The following is an 18,609-nucleotide window of genomic DNA, read 5'->3' as shown; positions in this document are numbered from 1 at the left end:
ATCTGTCTGGTGTGGTGCTGTATCTGCCTTCTGAGATCAAGATACAAGCAGTCAATGTGTGAGTCACTGCTGTACAGGAAGATATGAAATGTTCTACAGTTGGTTTGCTTACTGCAAAGTATGTTTGTCCTCGTGGAATTGGAGTAATGTCCGTTTTTGGGATATCAGCTAATTAAAAAAATATATGTTTTTGAATGTTCTGCAGCATCTAGTATTTTCTTAAATCAGAGCAGGGAGGAGTTGTACTCAGGCAAGTGGCTCCAGATCTGTTTAATGAGCGTACTATCCGTGGAGCAGATGTTCCCCTCTGACACAGAGAAGTTCTGCCTCTGTTTCCCTCCACGGTAGAATGAAATGAGAAGCTGGCCTGATGCCTGGCACGATTTTACTCCCTGCAGTTGCAGCATTATAATTGCTCCTGTGTTAGCCTGGACTTACACCTGACTGGCTGGCCCTCTGAGCCCCATTCATGGCTTCAGCTGTTATATGCTCTTTCTGCTAATGTTGCAAGTCAACCAGTCAAAAACTTTGCTAAAAGGCAGGGTGCTTTGGCAGAAACAAAGCCAGTTGTTTTAATACTTGCCAGGCCATTGTGTTCTGTTGGGAAGATTGTAGCTTTTCTAACCAAACTTATACAAATGTGTATTTGTACAGCCTTTTGTTTATGAAGTGATCCCTCTGTTAACGTACTGTAAATCAACATTTCAAGTCCAGTGTTGGCTTGTGTACTCAGGGGTGTAATTTCTCAATACCCATCCCTCCCCCTTCTCTGTCTCATTCTCCCTGCAGTTGTTTCAGTGGAAGCAGTTGGAGAATTTGTATTTCCGGGAGAAGAAATTTGCAGTGGAAGTGAACGACCCGCACAGGTCAGAGAAAGCAAACAACCTTATTTTTCATATCAGTTTTAAAAGTGTTCCCATTTTAGCTGCTGCTTTCTCACCACTCTTGTCCTTAACCTACAAATAGTGAAGGGCATCTGCAGCCCTTGGTGCATTTAGGACACCATGTTAATGGCTGTAGCCTGCCTGTTAAATGACTGCTTCCTACTGGTCAAGGGCCACTTTATTATTCTATGGTTGTTGTAGACCTCTGCTCCTCTCACAGCGTTAATGTGGTACTCTCAGCCTTCAGAGCTGTCATTAAATCCCACAGTCTGTTTCAAAGTGTGATGTCACTGCTTGTCTCCTCTTCAGTAAATTTACTACACAAAGCCTTACAAGTTTAATTGTATAAAGATTTTCTCTTTCCCAGTCTCTGCTTACTAAGATATTTTATATTAATGAAAACCTTGTTTATCTACCATCAATGTTTTTTGTTATGTAGCTGAAAAGATTTTCCTTCTGGATCAGTAGAAGTACTTAGTGTCTGTTTATTATCTTCCATAGAAGAACAGTGACCAAGCGAACCTTTGGACAGACTGGTCTGGTTATTCACACATGGTATGCCAGCCACTCCCTGATTAAAACCATCTGGGTGATGGCCATCAGTCAGCACCAGTTCTACCTGGATAGAAAGCAAAGCAAAGTAAGTCTCTGTTTTCTTGTTTCACGTTGTTCACATTTCCCACCAACACAATCAAACTGGCCAATACTTGTCTTACACTGATGCTTGACTTTTGTAGAGAGAGCTTGTCTTGTGTCTGGTGACCCACATACAGATCAGGGTCAGTGTGTGGAAAAAAGCCCACACTGGAAGAGTAAATGACTGGCTGACACATGCTGCGTGTTTTGTGGTCTTTAAACTGTTTATTAAACTCTCTGACATGATTTTGGAAAATAACTCCAGTATGAGCTTAAGCTCAACATTATCAAAACCCACAGAGTTTATATAGTTTGAACATTGACTGAAAAAAGTTATTGTAATGTGCCAAGACTAGTGCACCTGTGACTGTTCATCATGTGATGCACTGCCTGATCCGTGTCCCATGTTTATGACTTGTGTAAATAGTTTGACAAAGGGATATGACAGGTTTAATAACAATGGGTCCCATGCTGCTAGTCAGCTTATGTTGTGCTGTAAGGCTCTCGTTTAATAGAAATAAAACTACTGTAACCTACTGAAAGTAACACATTAAAATGCTCATAATTGCTCTGAGGGTGTTTATTAGTATATTCAGAATGATACAGTCAGAGTAGTACCTATTATTATGGCTGTTTTTGCTTTGTCTGCGGCTTAATGGGAAAAGTGTTTAAGTGTTATAGTTGTGAAGGGATACATGTGTTTTATGACTGTGCCATTGAGAATAGGAGAAGGCACAGTGTGTTTACAGCGCAGGTTGTAAAGTGTTAAAACTTGTCCCAGTGCCCCGAAGACATTCAGTGCTTAATGTGTTTTTGTTTATGGTGCATATTTGCTGAGCATCAGAGCTATTACAAAGTATTAGTGGGCTGTGATGTGCATTTCGTGGTGGAGATGGATGGGTGTGTGTGGCTGCAGTCAGATGAGGTTATTCATCCCCTGTCTTGCTCAAAGGCAGATGGTGTGTCAGTGTTCATCCAGGAATAGAGCCTTCACTGATTGATGAGAGAGCAGTGAGCTCTGAGTACAGAGTATGCAAATGGAGCCACTACTATCGCAGTGCGCTATCATAAAAATGAAATACTCCCAAACCTTCCTACACCACTCTTTCTTGTTTCCTTCTCCTAACTGTCATTTTGTCCCCTAAAGTCGAAGATGACCACAACCAGGAGTTCAGGAGACATCGCTGTCGACCTCACAGAGATCTGCGCCCCGCGGATCACTAAACTTTCCAGTATCGAGATCAAAGACCAGCTCATCATGGCCAGCAGTGGGAGCCTCATCTCAGCTGGTAAGCAGAGAGTTAATCAGCTAATGGCTTCTGTTCCACATCAGACTGATGACAACGATGATTTATGGCTGTAGTCTTTTTTTTAAGCTAATCAGATGATGTGTGCTTATTCCAGGTTCTGCTGATTCAGAAGTCAGTGAGGAGCAGAAGAAAGAGAAGATTGTAGAGTTAAAGAAGAAAGAAAAAGACCTTCAAGACAAGCTGACAAAGAAACTTGAGGAACTGAAAAAGATCTGCATGAGAGAAGCAGTGAGTGTCTCTCTCAGTCAGTTTTTTTGACGATGTGAAGTTTTTTAACTCAACTGACGGGTGGTTGTTCTTATTTGTAGGAGCTTACAGGCAGATTACCTCAAGAGTATCCCCTGGCCACGGGTGAGAAGGCTCCCCAAATCCGTCGCCGTGTTGGTACGACCTTCAAGCTGGATGACCTTTTCCCCTATGATGCGGTTAGTAAAGCTATGGTTGTGATGTATTTCTACCTTTCCTGCTATTTAGCATAAAGAGAGTTTGATTACCTGGAGATCGTTCAGATCATTGGACTTTTGGAAATGAGGAGTAAAAGTTGAACATGTGCTTTGAGGCTTACATAGCATGTTTTGAATTAAACTGTTGTTGTGAGACGTAGCTGGCTTACATCTCTACAAGTCAATGTGGAAAACTGAATATGAACGAGAATATGTGAGCACATTGAAAATGAATGTTTTATCTGTTTCTAATAAATGGTGTTTTTGAACACGTAGATGTTTAAAGTCTGTTCCTTTGTTCAGAGGACTGCTGACAGCTTCTGATATGTGTATGTGTGACTACAGGACCCACATTTGAGGAATCTGGAGAGCATGTTTGCGCTACAGCAGAAGATTGTAGAAGCAGCCATCAAGTTAGCCAACGAGGGCGACCTCTGCAAGACAGTTAGGAAGAAGAGGAGAAATAACTTCCTGGACTCAAGGAGGAAACTGGAGGATATTGAGAGGGAGATCAACGCCTACAGGATCAAGAAAGGAAAGAAGCCCACCCAGAGAGCTTCACTGATCTTAGCAGGTACTCACACACCTTTATCAAAGCCCATTGGCTATTGTCTTATGATTAATTAGCCTCTGGCGAAATGGCAAAATGTTTTTGCTTCCAGTGTAGACATGCCCACATGAGTCTGGAGTTTCTATACATAAATCACAAACAATGATTCTTTTTGTAGATGTTGTACGTTGTGACAACATTTTGGGTCATCTCTATGAACAGCTGTCTCTATATGAATGCAGAAAAGCCAATAGCCGATGGATTTAGGTCTACATGCTCTGCCTCTCCACAAAGACCTACGGGCAACCAAAGCAGCCACAACCGGGATTGCTCAAACTAGAAACGGAAACCATAAGGCTTCTGGCCCGAAAATCTTGTCCTTCGCCTAAAGATTCTGCACGTTCCCATGTAGAATCTGTTCATAAAAATGAGTCGCACTCAGATATCACAAACAACTACAAATCCATTAACACATAGCAACTGATTTTAAATACTGCCACTGTCTATGAGAAGAAGCATTTGTAAAGGACCATTCCTCTCCTCTGTTATCAGATGATGTCAACCCTTCAGACCTCAGTTCTCTATCTGACAGCCTTACTCTGGATGATGGTAAGTGTCCAAGCGTAATAATGCTCAGTGTGCATGTATTTACACCCTCCTCACAATCCTCCATTATAGATGAGTTATAACCAAGTTATTGCTTTTATCTCCCAGATGATGAGTTTACTTCCCAGAGGCAGCGGTCCAGGTCAGTGCAGTATTCTCCACGACCGCACCACGCAGAAACCCTGGACCTCCACTACAACCAGGAGAGACGTGTATCTGCCAACGAGCAGCACGCAGACAGCAGGTACACAGCTAGCACTGACACGAATGGAGTGTATTTATGTTTTTTTTATATTTTCCAGTGTGTGTGTGTGACTGAGCAAGGAGCGAGTTCAGACCTGTAGAGCAGATCCAGAGCTACATTCCTGCCAGTAATCTCCTCCCTCTTTCTTCTGCCTCTCCAGCAATCTCCCTCTTATCAGCCCAAATGCACTTGCTTTAAAAATAGATGTAGAAGAACATGTCACTGCCTGTGAAGGAGCAGTCAACAAGTCCAAGTTGAGAGGAAAAGAAACAGGAAAGTGGCTCTGGAAACTTAGTTTAGATGGCAGCCACTTCACTACTGTTTACAAAACGATAGAAGCAATGTGTTGCTATAGGGATTTCGGTCACAATGCTTACTGTTGCATGAAAAGAAAGATCACTGGACTTTGAAATTACAGCCATTCAGGTGGAAGGGGTGACTAAAGTCGAGACTAAATTCAAGCACACGCAAGGTGTTTTTTTTTTCTTCTTCAGTTTTGTGAGCAAGGGTAGAGGTGTTTACCTTAATAAAAAAAAGCTCTGGCCTGAAGAGGCGAATGCCCTGAAAACACTGTTGTTATTTCTGTTCCAGATTAATTTATGGACAAGTCCAGGAACCGCTCCATTACAGTCACCGTGATGCCTTATCAAGCCACAGAAGCCCTTTTAAACCGGCTTCCAGACAGCCACGTGACGCCCGCAGCATGCCCCCTACCCCTCTCCTCACCCGCAACGCCTACAGCAGCAACCAGCTAAGGTGAGGCCTCAGAGATGGACTGTTTATTCCTTTATATTTTCTTTCAGCAGCAGCTCTTGTGTCTTTTGCTGAATCATGTTTTACTCTTGTAGGACAGAGGATGCTCCACAACATTTCCGCCAGCGTAGCGGGAGTCTGGAGTCCCAGTCTCAGTTCCAGACAGAAACTGAACCTCCCGTGCCAACGTTCACCTTCTCCCCAGCCCGACGCAGCAACAGCACAGAGGTCCTCGATGACGGCTCCTCCTACACAAGCCAGTCCAGTGTGGAGTACAGTGTTCCTGGTAACCACACCCACAAACGCAGAACCCGCGGTCGCCACAGAAAAGACCTGTACGCCAACACAGGCAGCATGCCCAACCTGGCTCAGCCAGATACCCGCTGCTACGCCTACCAGCCTCGGGCCCGACCCACCACAACAGCTTATTATGTCACAGGTTACCCCAGCTACGCAGACCCAGAGCCTTACTCCAACGGACACTACATGTATGACAACGAGATGGAGGGACACTATAATGTCAACCCCTCCTACCATCCCGCCCCGACAGATTATCACGACGTGCACAGTCACTATGGTAACGACGAGATAGACGGCATGTCGCAGCACCCATATGCTACGCTCAGGCCACCAAGAAACCGTCAGGTGGCCCACAGCAACGAGCATGTCACCAAGAACATCCAAAAAGCCTTGGTGGCTGAGCACTTGAAAGGCTGGTACCATCGCAACGCCGCACACAAACAACCTCCATACTACGACTTCGACAGAGGCTCCCAGCAGAGCCTGGGCTATCAGACCATGCCTGCACCCTACAGCCACAACAACAGAAACATGTTCTCATCAGGTCAGACCACTGCACCCTGTAAACACAGTCTCTAGCAAATAATGTTGACACAAGTTTAACACAAAGGTCGATCATTACTAAATTGCACCATTTGTTTTCTACAGCGTCCTCAGCATCCTCCACTGGAAACTGGCACAGCCACATGAGTGGTGGCATGTCGGAATATGACATGCCTATGCATGCGCCGCCGCCGACCTACTCTTACAGCACAGCCCCATACAGCCACTCTGCCCACAGCAGGTGAGAAAGAAAAACTTGGCCTCAACTCAGCTCCTTATCCAATAAGACACTCCCTGATCCTCCTTATCCCCAGAGCTAAGCACAGTATTTAATTACCTGGAATGGTTATCCCTTACACACAACACTTGTGTAGCCAGTGTTACCTTTTCTTTAACTTCACCTTCATGTTATGTATGTATTTAATGTTACAGCCTGGTTCAGCAGTAGGATTATAGACTCTACGTTGGGGCCGGCTGTCACATCCTCCTCAGAACTTCAGAATGGTTCTCTTCTCCTCCTTAACTCTCCACTGGGCCCTGCTTTCTTATAGATATGGTGCCTCACAGGTTTTAAAGGCCTCCTGGCACAGCCCTGACGGTCGGAGGCGCTGTGCCTTTTTCCCTGCTAGTTCTTCCTCCTCAGCTTCCTCCTCCACCTCCTCCCTGCCCTCCTCCTCCTTTCCCTCCTCCTCCTACTCCCCTGGCTGTCGAGCCCGACAGGTGGCCTCCAGCCCTGCGCAGCCTCAATCCTCCAGAGGGCACAGGCTCAGTAAGGTGTCCTTTGCTAAAGGTAGTTCATAGTAAGTAAACAGCGACAGCTGGAGCCTGTGCGTTTGCTTCTTTGGGTTTGTCTGCAGTGTAAATCATAGTCTGCTCGTCCATGTTGAAGTGAACTTTGCATTTTTGAGATGTTTTATTGTGCATTATCATGTATGATAAGGTAACTGCATGGCTTCTATTAAAACATGCCTGCCCTACTTCCTCTTCTGGCAAGCATATTGCCATCCAGTGGTCACATTTCTCTTTTTTGTAGTTTGTTATTTCTCCTCTGCTGTTTGCCTTCCCGGCCCATGCAGAGGCTCCCTGCCCATGAGCTGCTATTCACCCTTCACCTTTGCCCCCTCTCATGTGCAGATGTCCCACAGAGTTTGAGTGGCGGAGCGGTAATAGGATGGCGCGCCCTGCGGGGCCTTTAGAGAGGTGTGGTGCTGCAGCCTATGCTACTGACCAGGGAAATTAATCTTTTCCCCCCAATAATCAAAGTCGCAGCACAGAGGAAAGGGTGAGAGATGAGAATGTAAAACTACCCCACTTGGTTATCATGGTGATGGGGATCTTTTTTCAAACGTGGCAGGGCCTCACAGAAAACTCCAAATCATTTTTACCTTCATGATTTCGGGCTTCTTTTGGTGGTGGGAGAGCACTTGTGTGGCAGAGGGAAAATGTGACCCCTGATCATTGTCGCATTTGAAGGCTGTGTGTGTTTTTAATTTCTGTGTGCATCTGCTGCATTGTTGCGTGAGAATGTTTGACCCTGGGTTTGAAACTGAGTTTAACATTAAAGGTGGAGTAAGTGCAAAAAACTGTAAAACAACATCAAAGCAGAAAATGGCTCTGAACAAGACAATACAAAGATTGTTTTGGTTGGTTAGGAAGGACCCAGTCTGGTTCTGACATGTTTACCATGTGTGCCATTTTCTGGAGAACGACTCTCAAGAGCAAAACAATACACCCCCTTCAGTGCTCATCCAGAAGCTCTGCACCTCCTAAACGCATGGGTGCATTGAGACAGTCTCATGGCGTGAAAATGAAAATAACTCTATTCCATCAGACTTAAAACTAGCAAGACAAAGAAGTCAGTAGTTTAGTGGCTGTAAGCTAAAAAATAAGTTAACATTACCTGGAAGAGTATTTCAGTTATTGCATCAATCCAAACGATCCCACTGTGCACGCAAACCTGTGTATATAGTTGTTTGTGGCTATAAAAATTAACATACTCGGACAAACATCATGATGTAGAGCAAACAGCAAGATGACAAACTGTTGTTGCAGTTGCTGCAGAGACAAAGTGAATAGACTATCCGACTTTTACCCGGTTCCAGAACAACAACTGCAGACCACGATAATTAACTGTCTAGCTACTGTAACTAACATCACACTGATAAAATATCTCGTCAAGCTACAAAGTTCAGATGTCCCTGGGCAGGTCATTTAAATTTAGTGAACTGGGCCTGGGCTGAATTTCCTACTTAGTCTGAAGGTGCAGTCTCCATTGTTGGAGAACCTCACCGATGCTCTTCCCTATTTCCTTATCAAAGAACTTTGTTCTTCTGACCTCCTCTTCGACTTTGCCATCTTTCTTTCTTGACACTGTGGTTATATTACTGTATATATTGCCGTCACGACACACTCTACTCAACATCGGCGCCGGTCTCTCATCTTCAATCAATACTGTCACAAACTCCTCAGGGTCTGGTGGTGATGGAAGGGTACATTGCTCTTTCTCTGTCCCCTTCCCTCCCCTTCCCCTGGTAATCCACTCTCCGTCAGCAAGTGTTTTACTGTCCCATGCTATTTTTTTTTACCTCTTTTCATTGCCCTGTGCACAAGCACGAACGCCACCTGTTGCCGACAGAATGGAATCATATTAGTGTGGCTCAACCCAGGCTACTTTGATGGTTTCCCATTTACATAGCCAGTTCTGCCAGGAGCACATAACTGGCTCTGCTAGTGCTTGTGGACCATGAGGAGATGATCACTGAATGGGATGAAAAGTGTATTGGATTAGAATCTCTTACTCCACCTTGAGCAGATCTGAAACACATGGTAACTTACATTAGTGTGTGTTTTTACATTCCTACTTAAAGTGGAGCTCCTGATCTTGGTATTGGGTTGGATAATCACAGCCCAGGGTTAATTCATTCTAAACCCATTCTTAACCAGTCACATTCATTTTGCCAGCTGTCTAATGTGTTTCGATCTCCTGTGCTTATTCCAGATCTTACATAGATGTCAGCAGCCAAATGCACACAAACATGGAACCAGACGACCAGATTCAATGGCACGAGGACTCAAAACCGGGAACAATAGTGTAGTTGCCTCACTTGTCGTCGCGCTGTACGAATCTCTCACCTTGACACGTTGTCATTGTGCCTTAGACTGCACTTACCCATGTTTCTGTAAACGGGATCCAAAGAATGAAGGAACTTGTTTGTCACAAACACAGTTGCCAAACCGACCCACATCCTTGTGTTTTAAATCATAACAAAACCCAAGAGGAGCGTCTACGTGTGTGGAATTGCGAGTGTTTGTGGTGATGGCAGTTGTGCACTGAAACCTTACCAGGACCTGCTGTGGACTGAAACTCTCCAGTGTTTCTCTGAGGAGATGCCGACTTCACTAACCAAGGACTAAGACTGTCTCTGTAAGAGGATACTGAGCCGTTATGAACAAGGAGAAAAGACTACTGCTTTGCTGATGTTCTCCTATTTACACACATGTATGAATACTGTTACCATGAAGGATCAGACATGGATTGATGAGGACATCATCAAAATGAAGGATTGAACTCATTAAAAATGAGTCAGAAGAGATGGCTACTTCCTGGAACGATGTACAGCCGCCAGATCCAGTTTTATCAAACAGCGTCGTTTCAAACTACCACTGTGCTTCCTGTCCTCCTGTGTGTCATTTACTGAGTATTTAGTACATCTCGCTGTCAGTACTTAACAATACAATTGAGCCAAGTACTTCTACTGCATCACACCACTTGAGTATTACTCAAAGTCATCAACTTTAATATTACTGCCACATCTGATCAGTCACTGCAAGAAGACGGTTCAGTTTTGTTTATCTTATCTTTTCTTTATTTTATTTTTTTAAACATGATATTTCATCCATGCTGGAAATCATGGACTGGTGCTCCCAATTTCTCTCAGAGAATGAAGCTGTATATAAATGTTGGTATTGTAAATACACTGGGTCTGTCTTTTTTTCCCTTCTTTTTTAGACATTTTTATGTATTTGAAAAGCATGTAATATATAGTAAACAACTGTTGTTAAGCTGGTTCTTAGTCATTTGTATAATTGCATTTGTTTGAATAAAAAAATCAGCGTTTGAATGATTTGTGTGGTTTGAAGGCGACGCTTATTAAGTTATAGAGACTTAAAGCGTCTCTGGAAATTTCAAAATCCTCATCCCTTCTCTCAGTGCAGGAAATGCAGGGTTTAAAACCAAATCCCTTAAATTAGATAAGTGAACGTCTGTTGATCCACTTCAATTAATGAAATGAGGGCTTGAAAAGTAGCACCGCTCAAGAGGAAAACAGCTGAATAACCTTAAGTCTGAAAGAGCAGCCTGTGTCACTGATCCTGGACAGCTTCATTCTGTACGTACTAACAGTTGAGAAATGGATCATGTGGGGAACGTTCAAGGAAGCAGATTATAGTTTGAGAGATAACTGGCTACATCCCAGCTTATCTTACTTTTTTTGGAGCCTGTAAGAATGAAAGCAGAGCAGCAATCAGTCATGATGATAGCTAATTATGAATAAATGATCTGTTTTTAAAATTGCTCCCCTGCTGCAGAGCTCTGTCACTCTGTTTTCTCAACGCCTTTGCAGTGCAGCCAGGCACTTTTTTGTTTGGTATGTGTCTTAGGGCCATAAACCGACCAAACCAGTCTTTAAAAGCTGTCACACCCTCCGTGAGCTAAACCCTCCTCTTCTGTCCTCCCTGTGAATGACAAGCCAGTGTTTATTGCACCAAACCCTCCCTCCAGGCATCCACGCAACACAAGTCTGCTGTAGACATGCATTGAGCTTCCTCCACCCTCCCAGAGATAATGCTGTAACCCTTCACCTCATTCCCCTCCCTCCCTTTCCCCACTTTTCTAACCCTTGAAAGTGTGTATCCTGCCACCGCTCACCTCTTCAGAAGGCCGCAGTCGAGCAGCTTCACTTGCTCGCGGTGCCTCTCGGTGTTGTGCTTCCTGAGCGAGCTTGGGGGAGGTCTCGGATACCTCCCAGCTCCTCGGCTGTACCAGAGGCGGTGAGATGGGGCCGGAGTGTTTTGCATCCAGCTGTCTCGCTGTGTCTCGGTTCCTGCGCTGCCTCGCACCAGCTGCAGCCAGACGTCAGGGCGACTGCTCCAGCTGACACGCCACTACATAAACAATGGGCTCCTATGTGCTTTCGTCTCATCTTAACTACAGACGAAACTACAGAGCCGATTAGAGCTGGGTCTCAAACTTTATAGTTAGATGGCAGTAATTGTTGTCTGGAGCGCCAAGTACCAAAAACCATCAAATACTGAGAGCTGGTATCAACAGTCTGGTCGGGAGTAGGCCTTGTTTATAATCAGAAGATTCCCGATTTAAAGCTGCAGCGATCAATATTTTGTATGAAATATGTGATTCTCACTTCCTTTTTTTGATCGTACAACCTGTTATTAAAATGTTCTGGTTAAGTATCACCAACCACCATTTCTAGTTGACATCTGTTTAAGAAGACACGTCTCCACCTCCTCTCACTGTGAAATAAAATGAAGCCAAAATATCCTAGTAATGGGTGCTAACAGATACATCGGCACAATCAATCCTGTATCAAACTCAGCTGTAAATAATAGTGTCTCACCCCAATTTTATTGCATCAAATAATTAATTGAAACCAAAACTAACACTTAACAGTGATAAGTACTACCAAAAATGACAAAAACATTTATTTATTATCATTTTAATGTATGTGGTGAGCACTGTTGCCTCACCGCAAAAAGGTTCCCGGTTCAGCAGGGGTCTCAGTGCATGTTCTCCCTGTGTCTGCGTGGGTATTCTCCCGTTAATCCAGTTTCCTCCCACAGTCCAAACACATGCAGATTGCACCAAACTGCATGTGGACAGATAATGTTAGCAGCTACCTAGCAGGGTTGCCTGCTCTCTTTGTGTTGCAGTGGGTTGACATTTGTTCCGCGGGTTGAGTAGAGCTGCCTTGCATAAAGGACTCTAAACACAAAATATGGTATGGCAGGGATATATTTTGAGTTCTGGTATTGGGCAGTTTTTTTGGGCTGGTTTTGTTCTGCAGAACCTGGCAACCATACCCAGTAAACAAGGCATAGCATCTAGCAGGAAAAGAGCCAGATATTTCCTTCAGGAGTTAGTTGCGATTGTATGAAAATGTAATTTAATCCTTTGGCTTAAGCTAATGTTGCTCTGCGACTGCTGGAAGCTTAAAGGAAAGTTAATCATATTGACTTTATGAGCTCAGTTCAGTGTTTATGGATTGTATTTGCGTTGCCTCACAAAATAAGTATTTTTCGATATTTCTCAAAGTAAGATATTGAAAAAATATATATATATACACTTTGGACACTGGCTCAGAAGCTTAGGTATCAAATCTGCCCTTGGGTCAAAAACTTTCATGACTAGACCCAATTCTTGAGCAGGTACACTAGGTGTCAGACATGAACAGCTAAGCTACGACAAAATCAGATTAAAGTGAGAGTAAACCGTCCCAAGGATCAGCACATTGCACCTTGATCCATGCAGTAACGGCTCTGACAAGTTATGCCTGTTGAATGGTTGGATTAGCCGACCGGTCACATGCACCGAGGCCCGGGTTCATCTGCTAACATGGGTGAGCTCTCAGGAGGTGGAGGAGAGCAGTGTGGGCGTACGGGAAGGGTTGAGGAGATCACATGAGGATGCAGCAGACTGTGGAAAGGTCACAGCGGGTCATCGTTAACGCGTCACGTGATCCGCCGCCGCAGTGTTGGCCCAGGCGGCCGGATCTGCTGAATGACAAGTCGTCTTGAGTTCTGAAGCTAGTTAACCAGCTTAGCCAGCAAAGAGCCAAAGCCTCTCGGGCAGGCCGAGGAGGAGGGGCGGGGACTGAAAAGGGTCAACCCGAAGGCAGTGTGTTGTCAAAGGGACCGAACAGAGTTACGTATTATATGATTGCAAAAAGGATTCCCTGACCCACACCTATGTGTTGTGGAAACTAAACAGGTGGAGGATGTTGTAACTTGAAATCCTGCATAAGGAGTAGAGTTGTTACTTAGCAGCTGGAGCCAAAACAGTGCACAGCTTTATTTGTCACACTACCTTTGGACGCATTTACAGCTGTTTCAAAATGACAAGTTAGTGAACTGTTGCTGACTCATGCAACAACACCAACAAAGCATGAGCGTTGTTTTGCACTGTGCAACTGTGTCTAAAAACACAGAACACACACACCTGTTGTGCGAGCGGCAGCACACACGTGTCAGTACGTTCCTCACGGCAGCTGAAGCAGAGAGAACAAGGGCCTCCACTGTGCCTTCAGGGACATGACTTTAGTTCTAGTTTCTCGCCAAGTTCCACAATATGGATGAAGATGAGGCCCCGCAGTGGGGGACATAAATCAATACTGTAGCACAGCCGCGGGGGTTAAAGCTCGGAGAGTCACTGGAATACTGTTTCACCTGAGTGTGCAGAGGTCATCTGTGGAGCTCGCTTCAAAAATATCACACATTCCTTACAGAGGAAAGGAAGGATTTTAGTTATTCTGAAGGCAAAGGGTTAACATGAACACAGCTTTCTCTTTTTAATGCCCATCATTCTTATCTTCATGTTTCCCCTCACATCCTCACTCTGCCCCTTAAAACCAAATAACAGCACGTTATGTTCCAGATGGATTCTCGCTATCTGCAGTCAATTTTAAATGGAATCCAATATGAAACAGCCAAAGCAGCTGACGCTGCAAAAACTAACTCGGATTTGGAGGTGAGTGACTGCAGATGCACTTTGTCACCGCGCGGCGTGCTCAGCTCTCCACACTATAATCTACTGCAGCCCATTGATTAGCATTGGGGGTAAGTGGAGAGGAAAGCAAAGTTGGCCAATCCATCACCCAGGGGGCACTGTCAAGATTAAACAGAGAGAGGTGCGGGAGGAATACTGATGGGTGCGGGTTAAGACCTCTCGATGCTTTGAAGTTCTCATTTTAAATATTGCCACTCATCTCACTCCCTTCTCTCTTTTGTCTCGCTCTCTTTATTAGCGTGAACATGAGGTCGCTCTGTTTCTGTGCTCGAGTAAACTGTTACGTTTTATGTGAGCAGACAACCCAGCCCTCGGTGCCTTGGCAGTGATGTGTGTTGACTGTGCACTTTCGAATTCTTTGTTAAAAAGGCAACACTTGCATCGCTTTCACAATTTTAGTCGAGGGTTAACAGGCAGTGCTGACACTGTGATTAAACACAGATCTCTGTACCAAGGAGAGGAGTCTGCAGCTGTGTGCAGTACTGACATGCCGCACAGCACAGATGTGAGGCAGCGTAGAGGTGCACGCATCGCTGTCTTTCAGAAAAACTGCCCTGACAAGTTCTAGGTGGAGTGGCAGATAACCCAGAGGTAAAGATAACAAGGCTGCTTTGCAAAACACACTCGAGTAAACACACTGTGTAGGAAACAAACTTTTAAGGAGGTTTAGACAGAGAGATGCAGACATTCGTTAAATCTAAGAAAAAAGTCAAAATCTTTGGCCAAAAAGATGGACGTTTGTGTATATTGGTGCATGTGTGTGCATATTTGTGTGGCTCTGTTCCAAGTCCAATCAATCCTTCAGTTTTCCCTCCAGGAAGCTCTGGATCTTTTGAAAGTTCTCTTCTTGTTGACCCAGAGCCTCCAGCAAAATACCCATGGGTGACCTCTTCAGGCCGGCGCACTCGATCTTGTTCTCCAGTTTATTCTTCATGTTGCGCAGGCGAAATGAGGAGTGTGCAAATATCACTGAAAGGCAGACGGGAGAGCGACTGGTTACAGTTGAAACGTTTGGCAAAAACAAACCTATAAACTTTTCAAACTATGATAACATCAGTCTGTGAGAATCTGTGACAACACGTTTGACTCATTTAAAACGAGCTAAGATCATTTTATAATTCAAAAGAACAGATCACTGTACTCTAAAAAGACATTTACTCAGACGTAAAAGGTTTTTATTCAGCTATTAAATTATTTTTAGTCTCTCATCACTTTAATGCCTGAAATTATATTGCAGTAACATGCATATATTAACTTTATGTGTCATTTATGGTTTAAAATCAAAATGTGACCTTCAAGCATTCCTGTCTTGAACTTACATGCCAAAGGTAAAGTGATTGCCGACATGAACACCATGACACTCCCCAGCATGGAGATGAGGAGGTAGCTGGCAATCATGACGGCGATCACAAACGCTGTGGGGCTCTGCCTCTTGAAGTTGTTGATCACTGCTCGGTTCTCCCCGGCCCACACGGAGCCCAGGAACACCCCCGACACCACGGCCATCGCTGTGAACATCCCCAGAGGGTTCAGGAACCTGCAGGGTGGCAACAGGAGACGCAGCAGGGAGCAGGGGGTCAGTTTACAGCATGAGCAAAGGAAGGGTTCATGTGTGTAGTCACTGGCTCCACCTAGTGTTTAGATGCTGTCAATACAACAACAGCACCCCTTAAAGTATCACAGATTGTTTTTTCTCAACTGAAAGAACTAACATTTTACCAGTAGTGAATTTATTAATTAGTCAATTAGCAGAAGATTAATTACAAACTATTATGATAATATAATAATATGAAAAGTTGCTTTTCTTTACGTGGTGGAAAACTCTTTCGATTTCATACCGATAGTAAAATAAAACTAGAACGTCTCCCAACACCTTAAATTCAATCAAGCTGCACCAAATTTCACACTCTTATTATTATACGTCCCCTAAACAACAAACAAACATTTTCATCAATATCCATTAATTACTCCCTGCGATATTTGTGAAAATGCCAAAAAAATATCTCTATCTATCTTTATCCATGTTAAAGAAGCTGACAAACAAATGAACAGTGGTAAAAACCTAACCTCCTTGGTGGAGGTAACAAGGAATTGAAAGGTATCACTTCTTGGGCTCTATGGAAATATGATGGGGATTTTATCACATTTTTCAGAGAAGATTAATCTGAAACTATTATGATAATATGAAAAGTTGCATATATCATATATCAATAACCAAAACAACAATTTTCATCCTCAACTGTTGTTTTCTCTCTGACCAGACGCCTCAGATACAAAAGCTCTGAGACAAATCCAGGCCTGGCGGCAGTGATGTCATCACGTCAAGTTCATGACCTCAGTGCGTGATCAAAGGCCTGTCTCGCAGTTACTCTGCCAATCTTTGAGGTTTAAAGCCTCACATTAACAGTGGTGATCCTGGATAACTGGGTAAAGTTTCCTCAATTGTAATATCAATATACTCACCACAGTTATATTTTATTACATACAAACTAGGAGACACTAAATCCGTGTCCCTTTAAATCCTTAAATTCCTTTAATCCTTAAATTCTAAACAGTTCAAGTTACTTTCCAATGCCCTCTGGTGGACAATTACTTGAATTACTATTCAAGGCTATTACTATTCACTTGAAATTGTATTTTCTCCTGAAAAAAACTGTGGTTTATTTTTGGACACTGAACTGTGAACTTTAACTGTATTTAAGTCTAACAGATTGCCTCGAATCTAGAGATTTGTTGAGGATCTCCTGGAGAAAACCTGCTGTTAGAGCTGAATGAAGAAGAAGAAGAAATGTATGAGGAGGCACAGAATCATTTAAAGTTCAGTAGACACAAATCAATTTGTGATCACAGGATTTTCAGACCTTTAGACCAAAGTTATCAGTCAGAAACAACAGGACACAATTGCAGTGTTATAAGGGCAGCGATAAACCCAGAGCATTGTCTGTGTGTGCAGTTAAGTTTGTTGAGAACACTTAGGTTTACCAATAATGTTCATGTAAACGCAGAGATGTGGGTGAGCTGATTCCAAACTGGATTAAAATGTCATGATTTAATGAAACCAGCAAAATTTTACATGTCAAAGTTCAGCCTTGTTGCCTCATGAGTCGGGATCGACTCGCTGATGAAATGTTCAATACTTGTGTTTTCCCTCCTCAAAGATACAGGGTCCATCCAGCTGATTAAGCTGCTGCTCTCGTGACTGTGCTATCTGCAGTGCAGCAGCTGATGAGACAAACCATAGCAACGATATGTCATCACACAGCTCAGCACACAGAGCGTGACAGAGGGCATCACTATTTTTAGTAAACCAGGCTTAAGTTAGAGCAAAGTGCCAACTAAAGCCAAGATATTTCATAACGTGGACTGTGATGAATCTGCCTTGTATGGACTCATCAGATAATAGACTGGAGACATGGAGAAGCTTGCAGTGGTCAGAGGCTGAAATCTGATTATGGTTCATGGTACAGAACGAGTCAGGACCAACTTTAATATTATTATTATCATTATTAACTTGTGCTGCCATCATTAATATCACTACATCTATAAATATCACTATTATTATTTACACTATAACAAACCAGTCTTAGCTTTCTCCACTCCCCCCAACCTGTCGATGCAGATGGACGCCCACATTGAGTCTAGTTCTGCTTGAGGTATCTTCGATCGATCAGTTTGCCGATATCATCAATCAATATTAGCCTCTCAGAGTCATATCAGTGAGTAGCGACATCGGGGACGAATTTGAAGATTTCATCCATTTCAAAGTATTATCTGTAACAGTAGTGGAGAATTAATAAGACAAATAAGTTAGTTCAAAGTTCATCCAGGAGAGGGAGTTGTTTAAATACACTTCTATATTTAGTCTCTTCTGTGACACAGAAATTTGGGGATGGATGCTTTGAAAGTAACTCATGCAAATCAAGTTCGTGGTGAAGAAACTCCATTCATATGTTGGATGAAATATCTGTATCAGAACCTGAAACAATAAAATGTCTGAATCATATCCCAGCAGGAGAGGGAACTTTTTGACTGTACTTCCTGCTGACAACATAACAATAACAGTGCATCACGTTGAGGCAGGAACAATAATAACGGTTTGAATAATCCCTTCAAAGTGGCAGCCTACATCCCAGCTCACACCCCACAGCCCCACAGATACAAACAGACACGAGAAGATAAAAAAAAACTTCCTAAAAAGTGAGCAGCATTTAGATGCTAACACCTAATCAACAAACACAGCTGCTGTGTTGACACCATAACTTCCCGTATGTCACTGACCCGACAATGAGGAAGACGACGACTGCCAGAGCCAGATAGTTGGTCTGGTAGTAGAGCAGGTTGCTGACCACCCTGTTGTTCCACTTCGCCAAATCCTTCACGTCCGGTTTGGAGAATCTCTCGGAGCCGGGGAAGAAGTCGTCCCACGGTCTGAGCGGCGTCAGCTCCACCTTCGCCATTAGCCTCCTCCTCAGCGTGTCTTCTGATCTGACAGCAGCTCCTCTCATCCATGCAATTCTTCTTCTTCTTCTTCTTCTTCTTTTA

At 43.7% G+C, this 18,609-nt stretch overlaps 2 protein-coding genes across 7 annotated transcripts in view; one reads left to right on the top strand and one right to left on the bottom strand.

The window, feature by feature from the left end:
• The window catches only part of frmd4ba (FERM domain containing 4Ba), a 45,064-nt gene extending 34,674 nt beyond the window's left edge, over positions 1–10,390 (top strand). For 2 of the 6 annotated variants that reach the window (XM_035151265.2, XM_035151259.1), the window contains exons 12-24: positions 790–866; positions 1,386–1,524; positions 2,668–2,809; positions 2,925–3,058; positions 3,139–3,255; positions 3,619–3,847; positions 4,376–4,432; positions 4,538–4,673; positions 5,265–5,429; positions 5,522–6,270; positions 6,375–6,510; positions 6,821–7,069; positions 9,268–10,390. In XM_035151265.2, the coding sequence (XP_035007156.1) occupies positions 790–866; positions 1,386–1,524; positions 2,668–2,809; positions 2,925–3,058; positions 3,139–3,255; positions 3,619–3,847; positions 4,376–4,432; positions 4,538–4,673; positions 5,265–5,429; positions 5,522–6,270; positions 6,375–6,510; positions 6,821–7,069; position 9,268 (2,331 nt within the window). In that variant the 3' untranslated portion in view covers positions 9,269–10,390. Of the gene's footprint in view, positions 1–789; positions 867–1,385; positions 1,525–2,667; positions 2,810–2,924; positions 3,059–3,138; positions 3,256–3,618; positions 3,848–4,375; positions 4,433–4,537; positions 4,674–5,264; positions 5,430–5,521; positions 6,271–6,374; positions 6,511–6,820; positions 7,070–7,403; positions 7,552–9,267 lie in introns of those variants that run through there. The other 4 variants (XM_035151262.1, XM_035151263.1, XM_035151261.1 and 1 more) reach the window with 4 other exon arrangements.
• Positions 10,391–14,707: 4,317 nt separating this feature from the next.
• arl6ip5a (ADP-ribosylation factor-like 6 interacting protein 5a) lies at positions 14,708–18,609 on the bottom strand. Its single transcript, XM_035151258.2, has 3 exons — positions 18,346–18,609; positions 15,387–15,604; positions 14,708–15,036 (listed from the first exon to the last, which is right to left on the bottom strand). The coding sequence occupies exons 1-3, from the start codon at positions 18,570–18,572 to the stop codon at positions 14,861–14,863; spliced, it is 621 nt and encodes a 206-aa protein (XP_035007149.1). The 5' UTR covers positions 18,573–18,609; the 3' UTR covers positions 14,708–14,860.

Source organism: Hippoglossus stenolepis, chromosome 3, assembly GCF_022539355.2.
Source record: "Hippoglossus stenolepis isolate QCI-W04-F060 chromosome 3, HSTE1.2, whole genome shotgun sequence".
Classification (NCBI taxonomy): domain Eukaryota; kingdom Metazoa; phylum Chordata; class Actinopteri; order Pleuronectiformes; family Pleuronectidae; genus Hippoglossus; species Hippoglossus stenolepis.
This window is presented reverse-complemented; position numbering and strand designations above follow the sequence as displayed.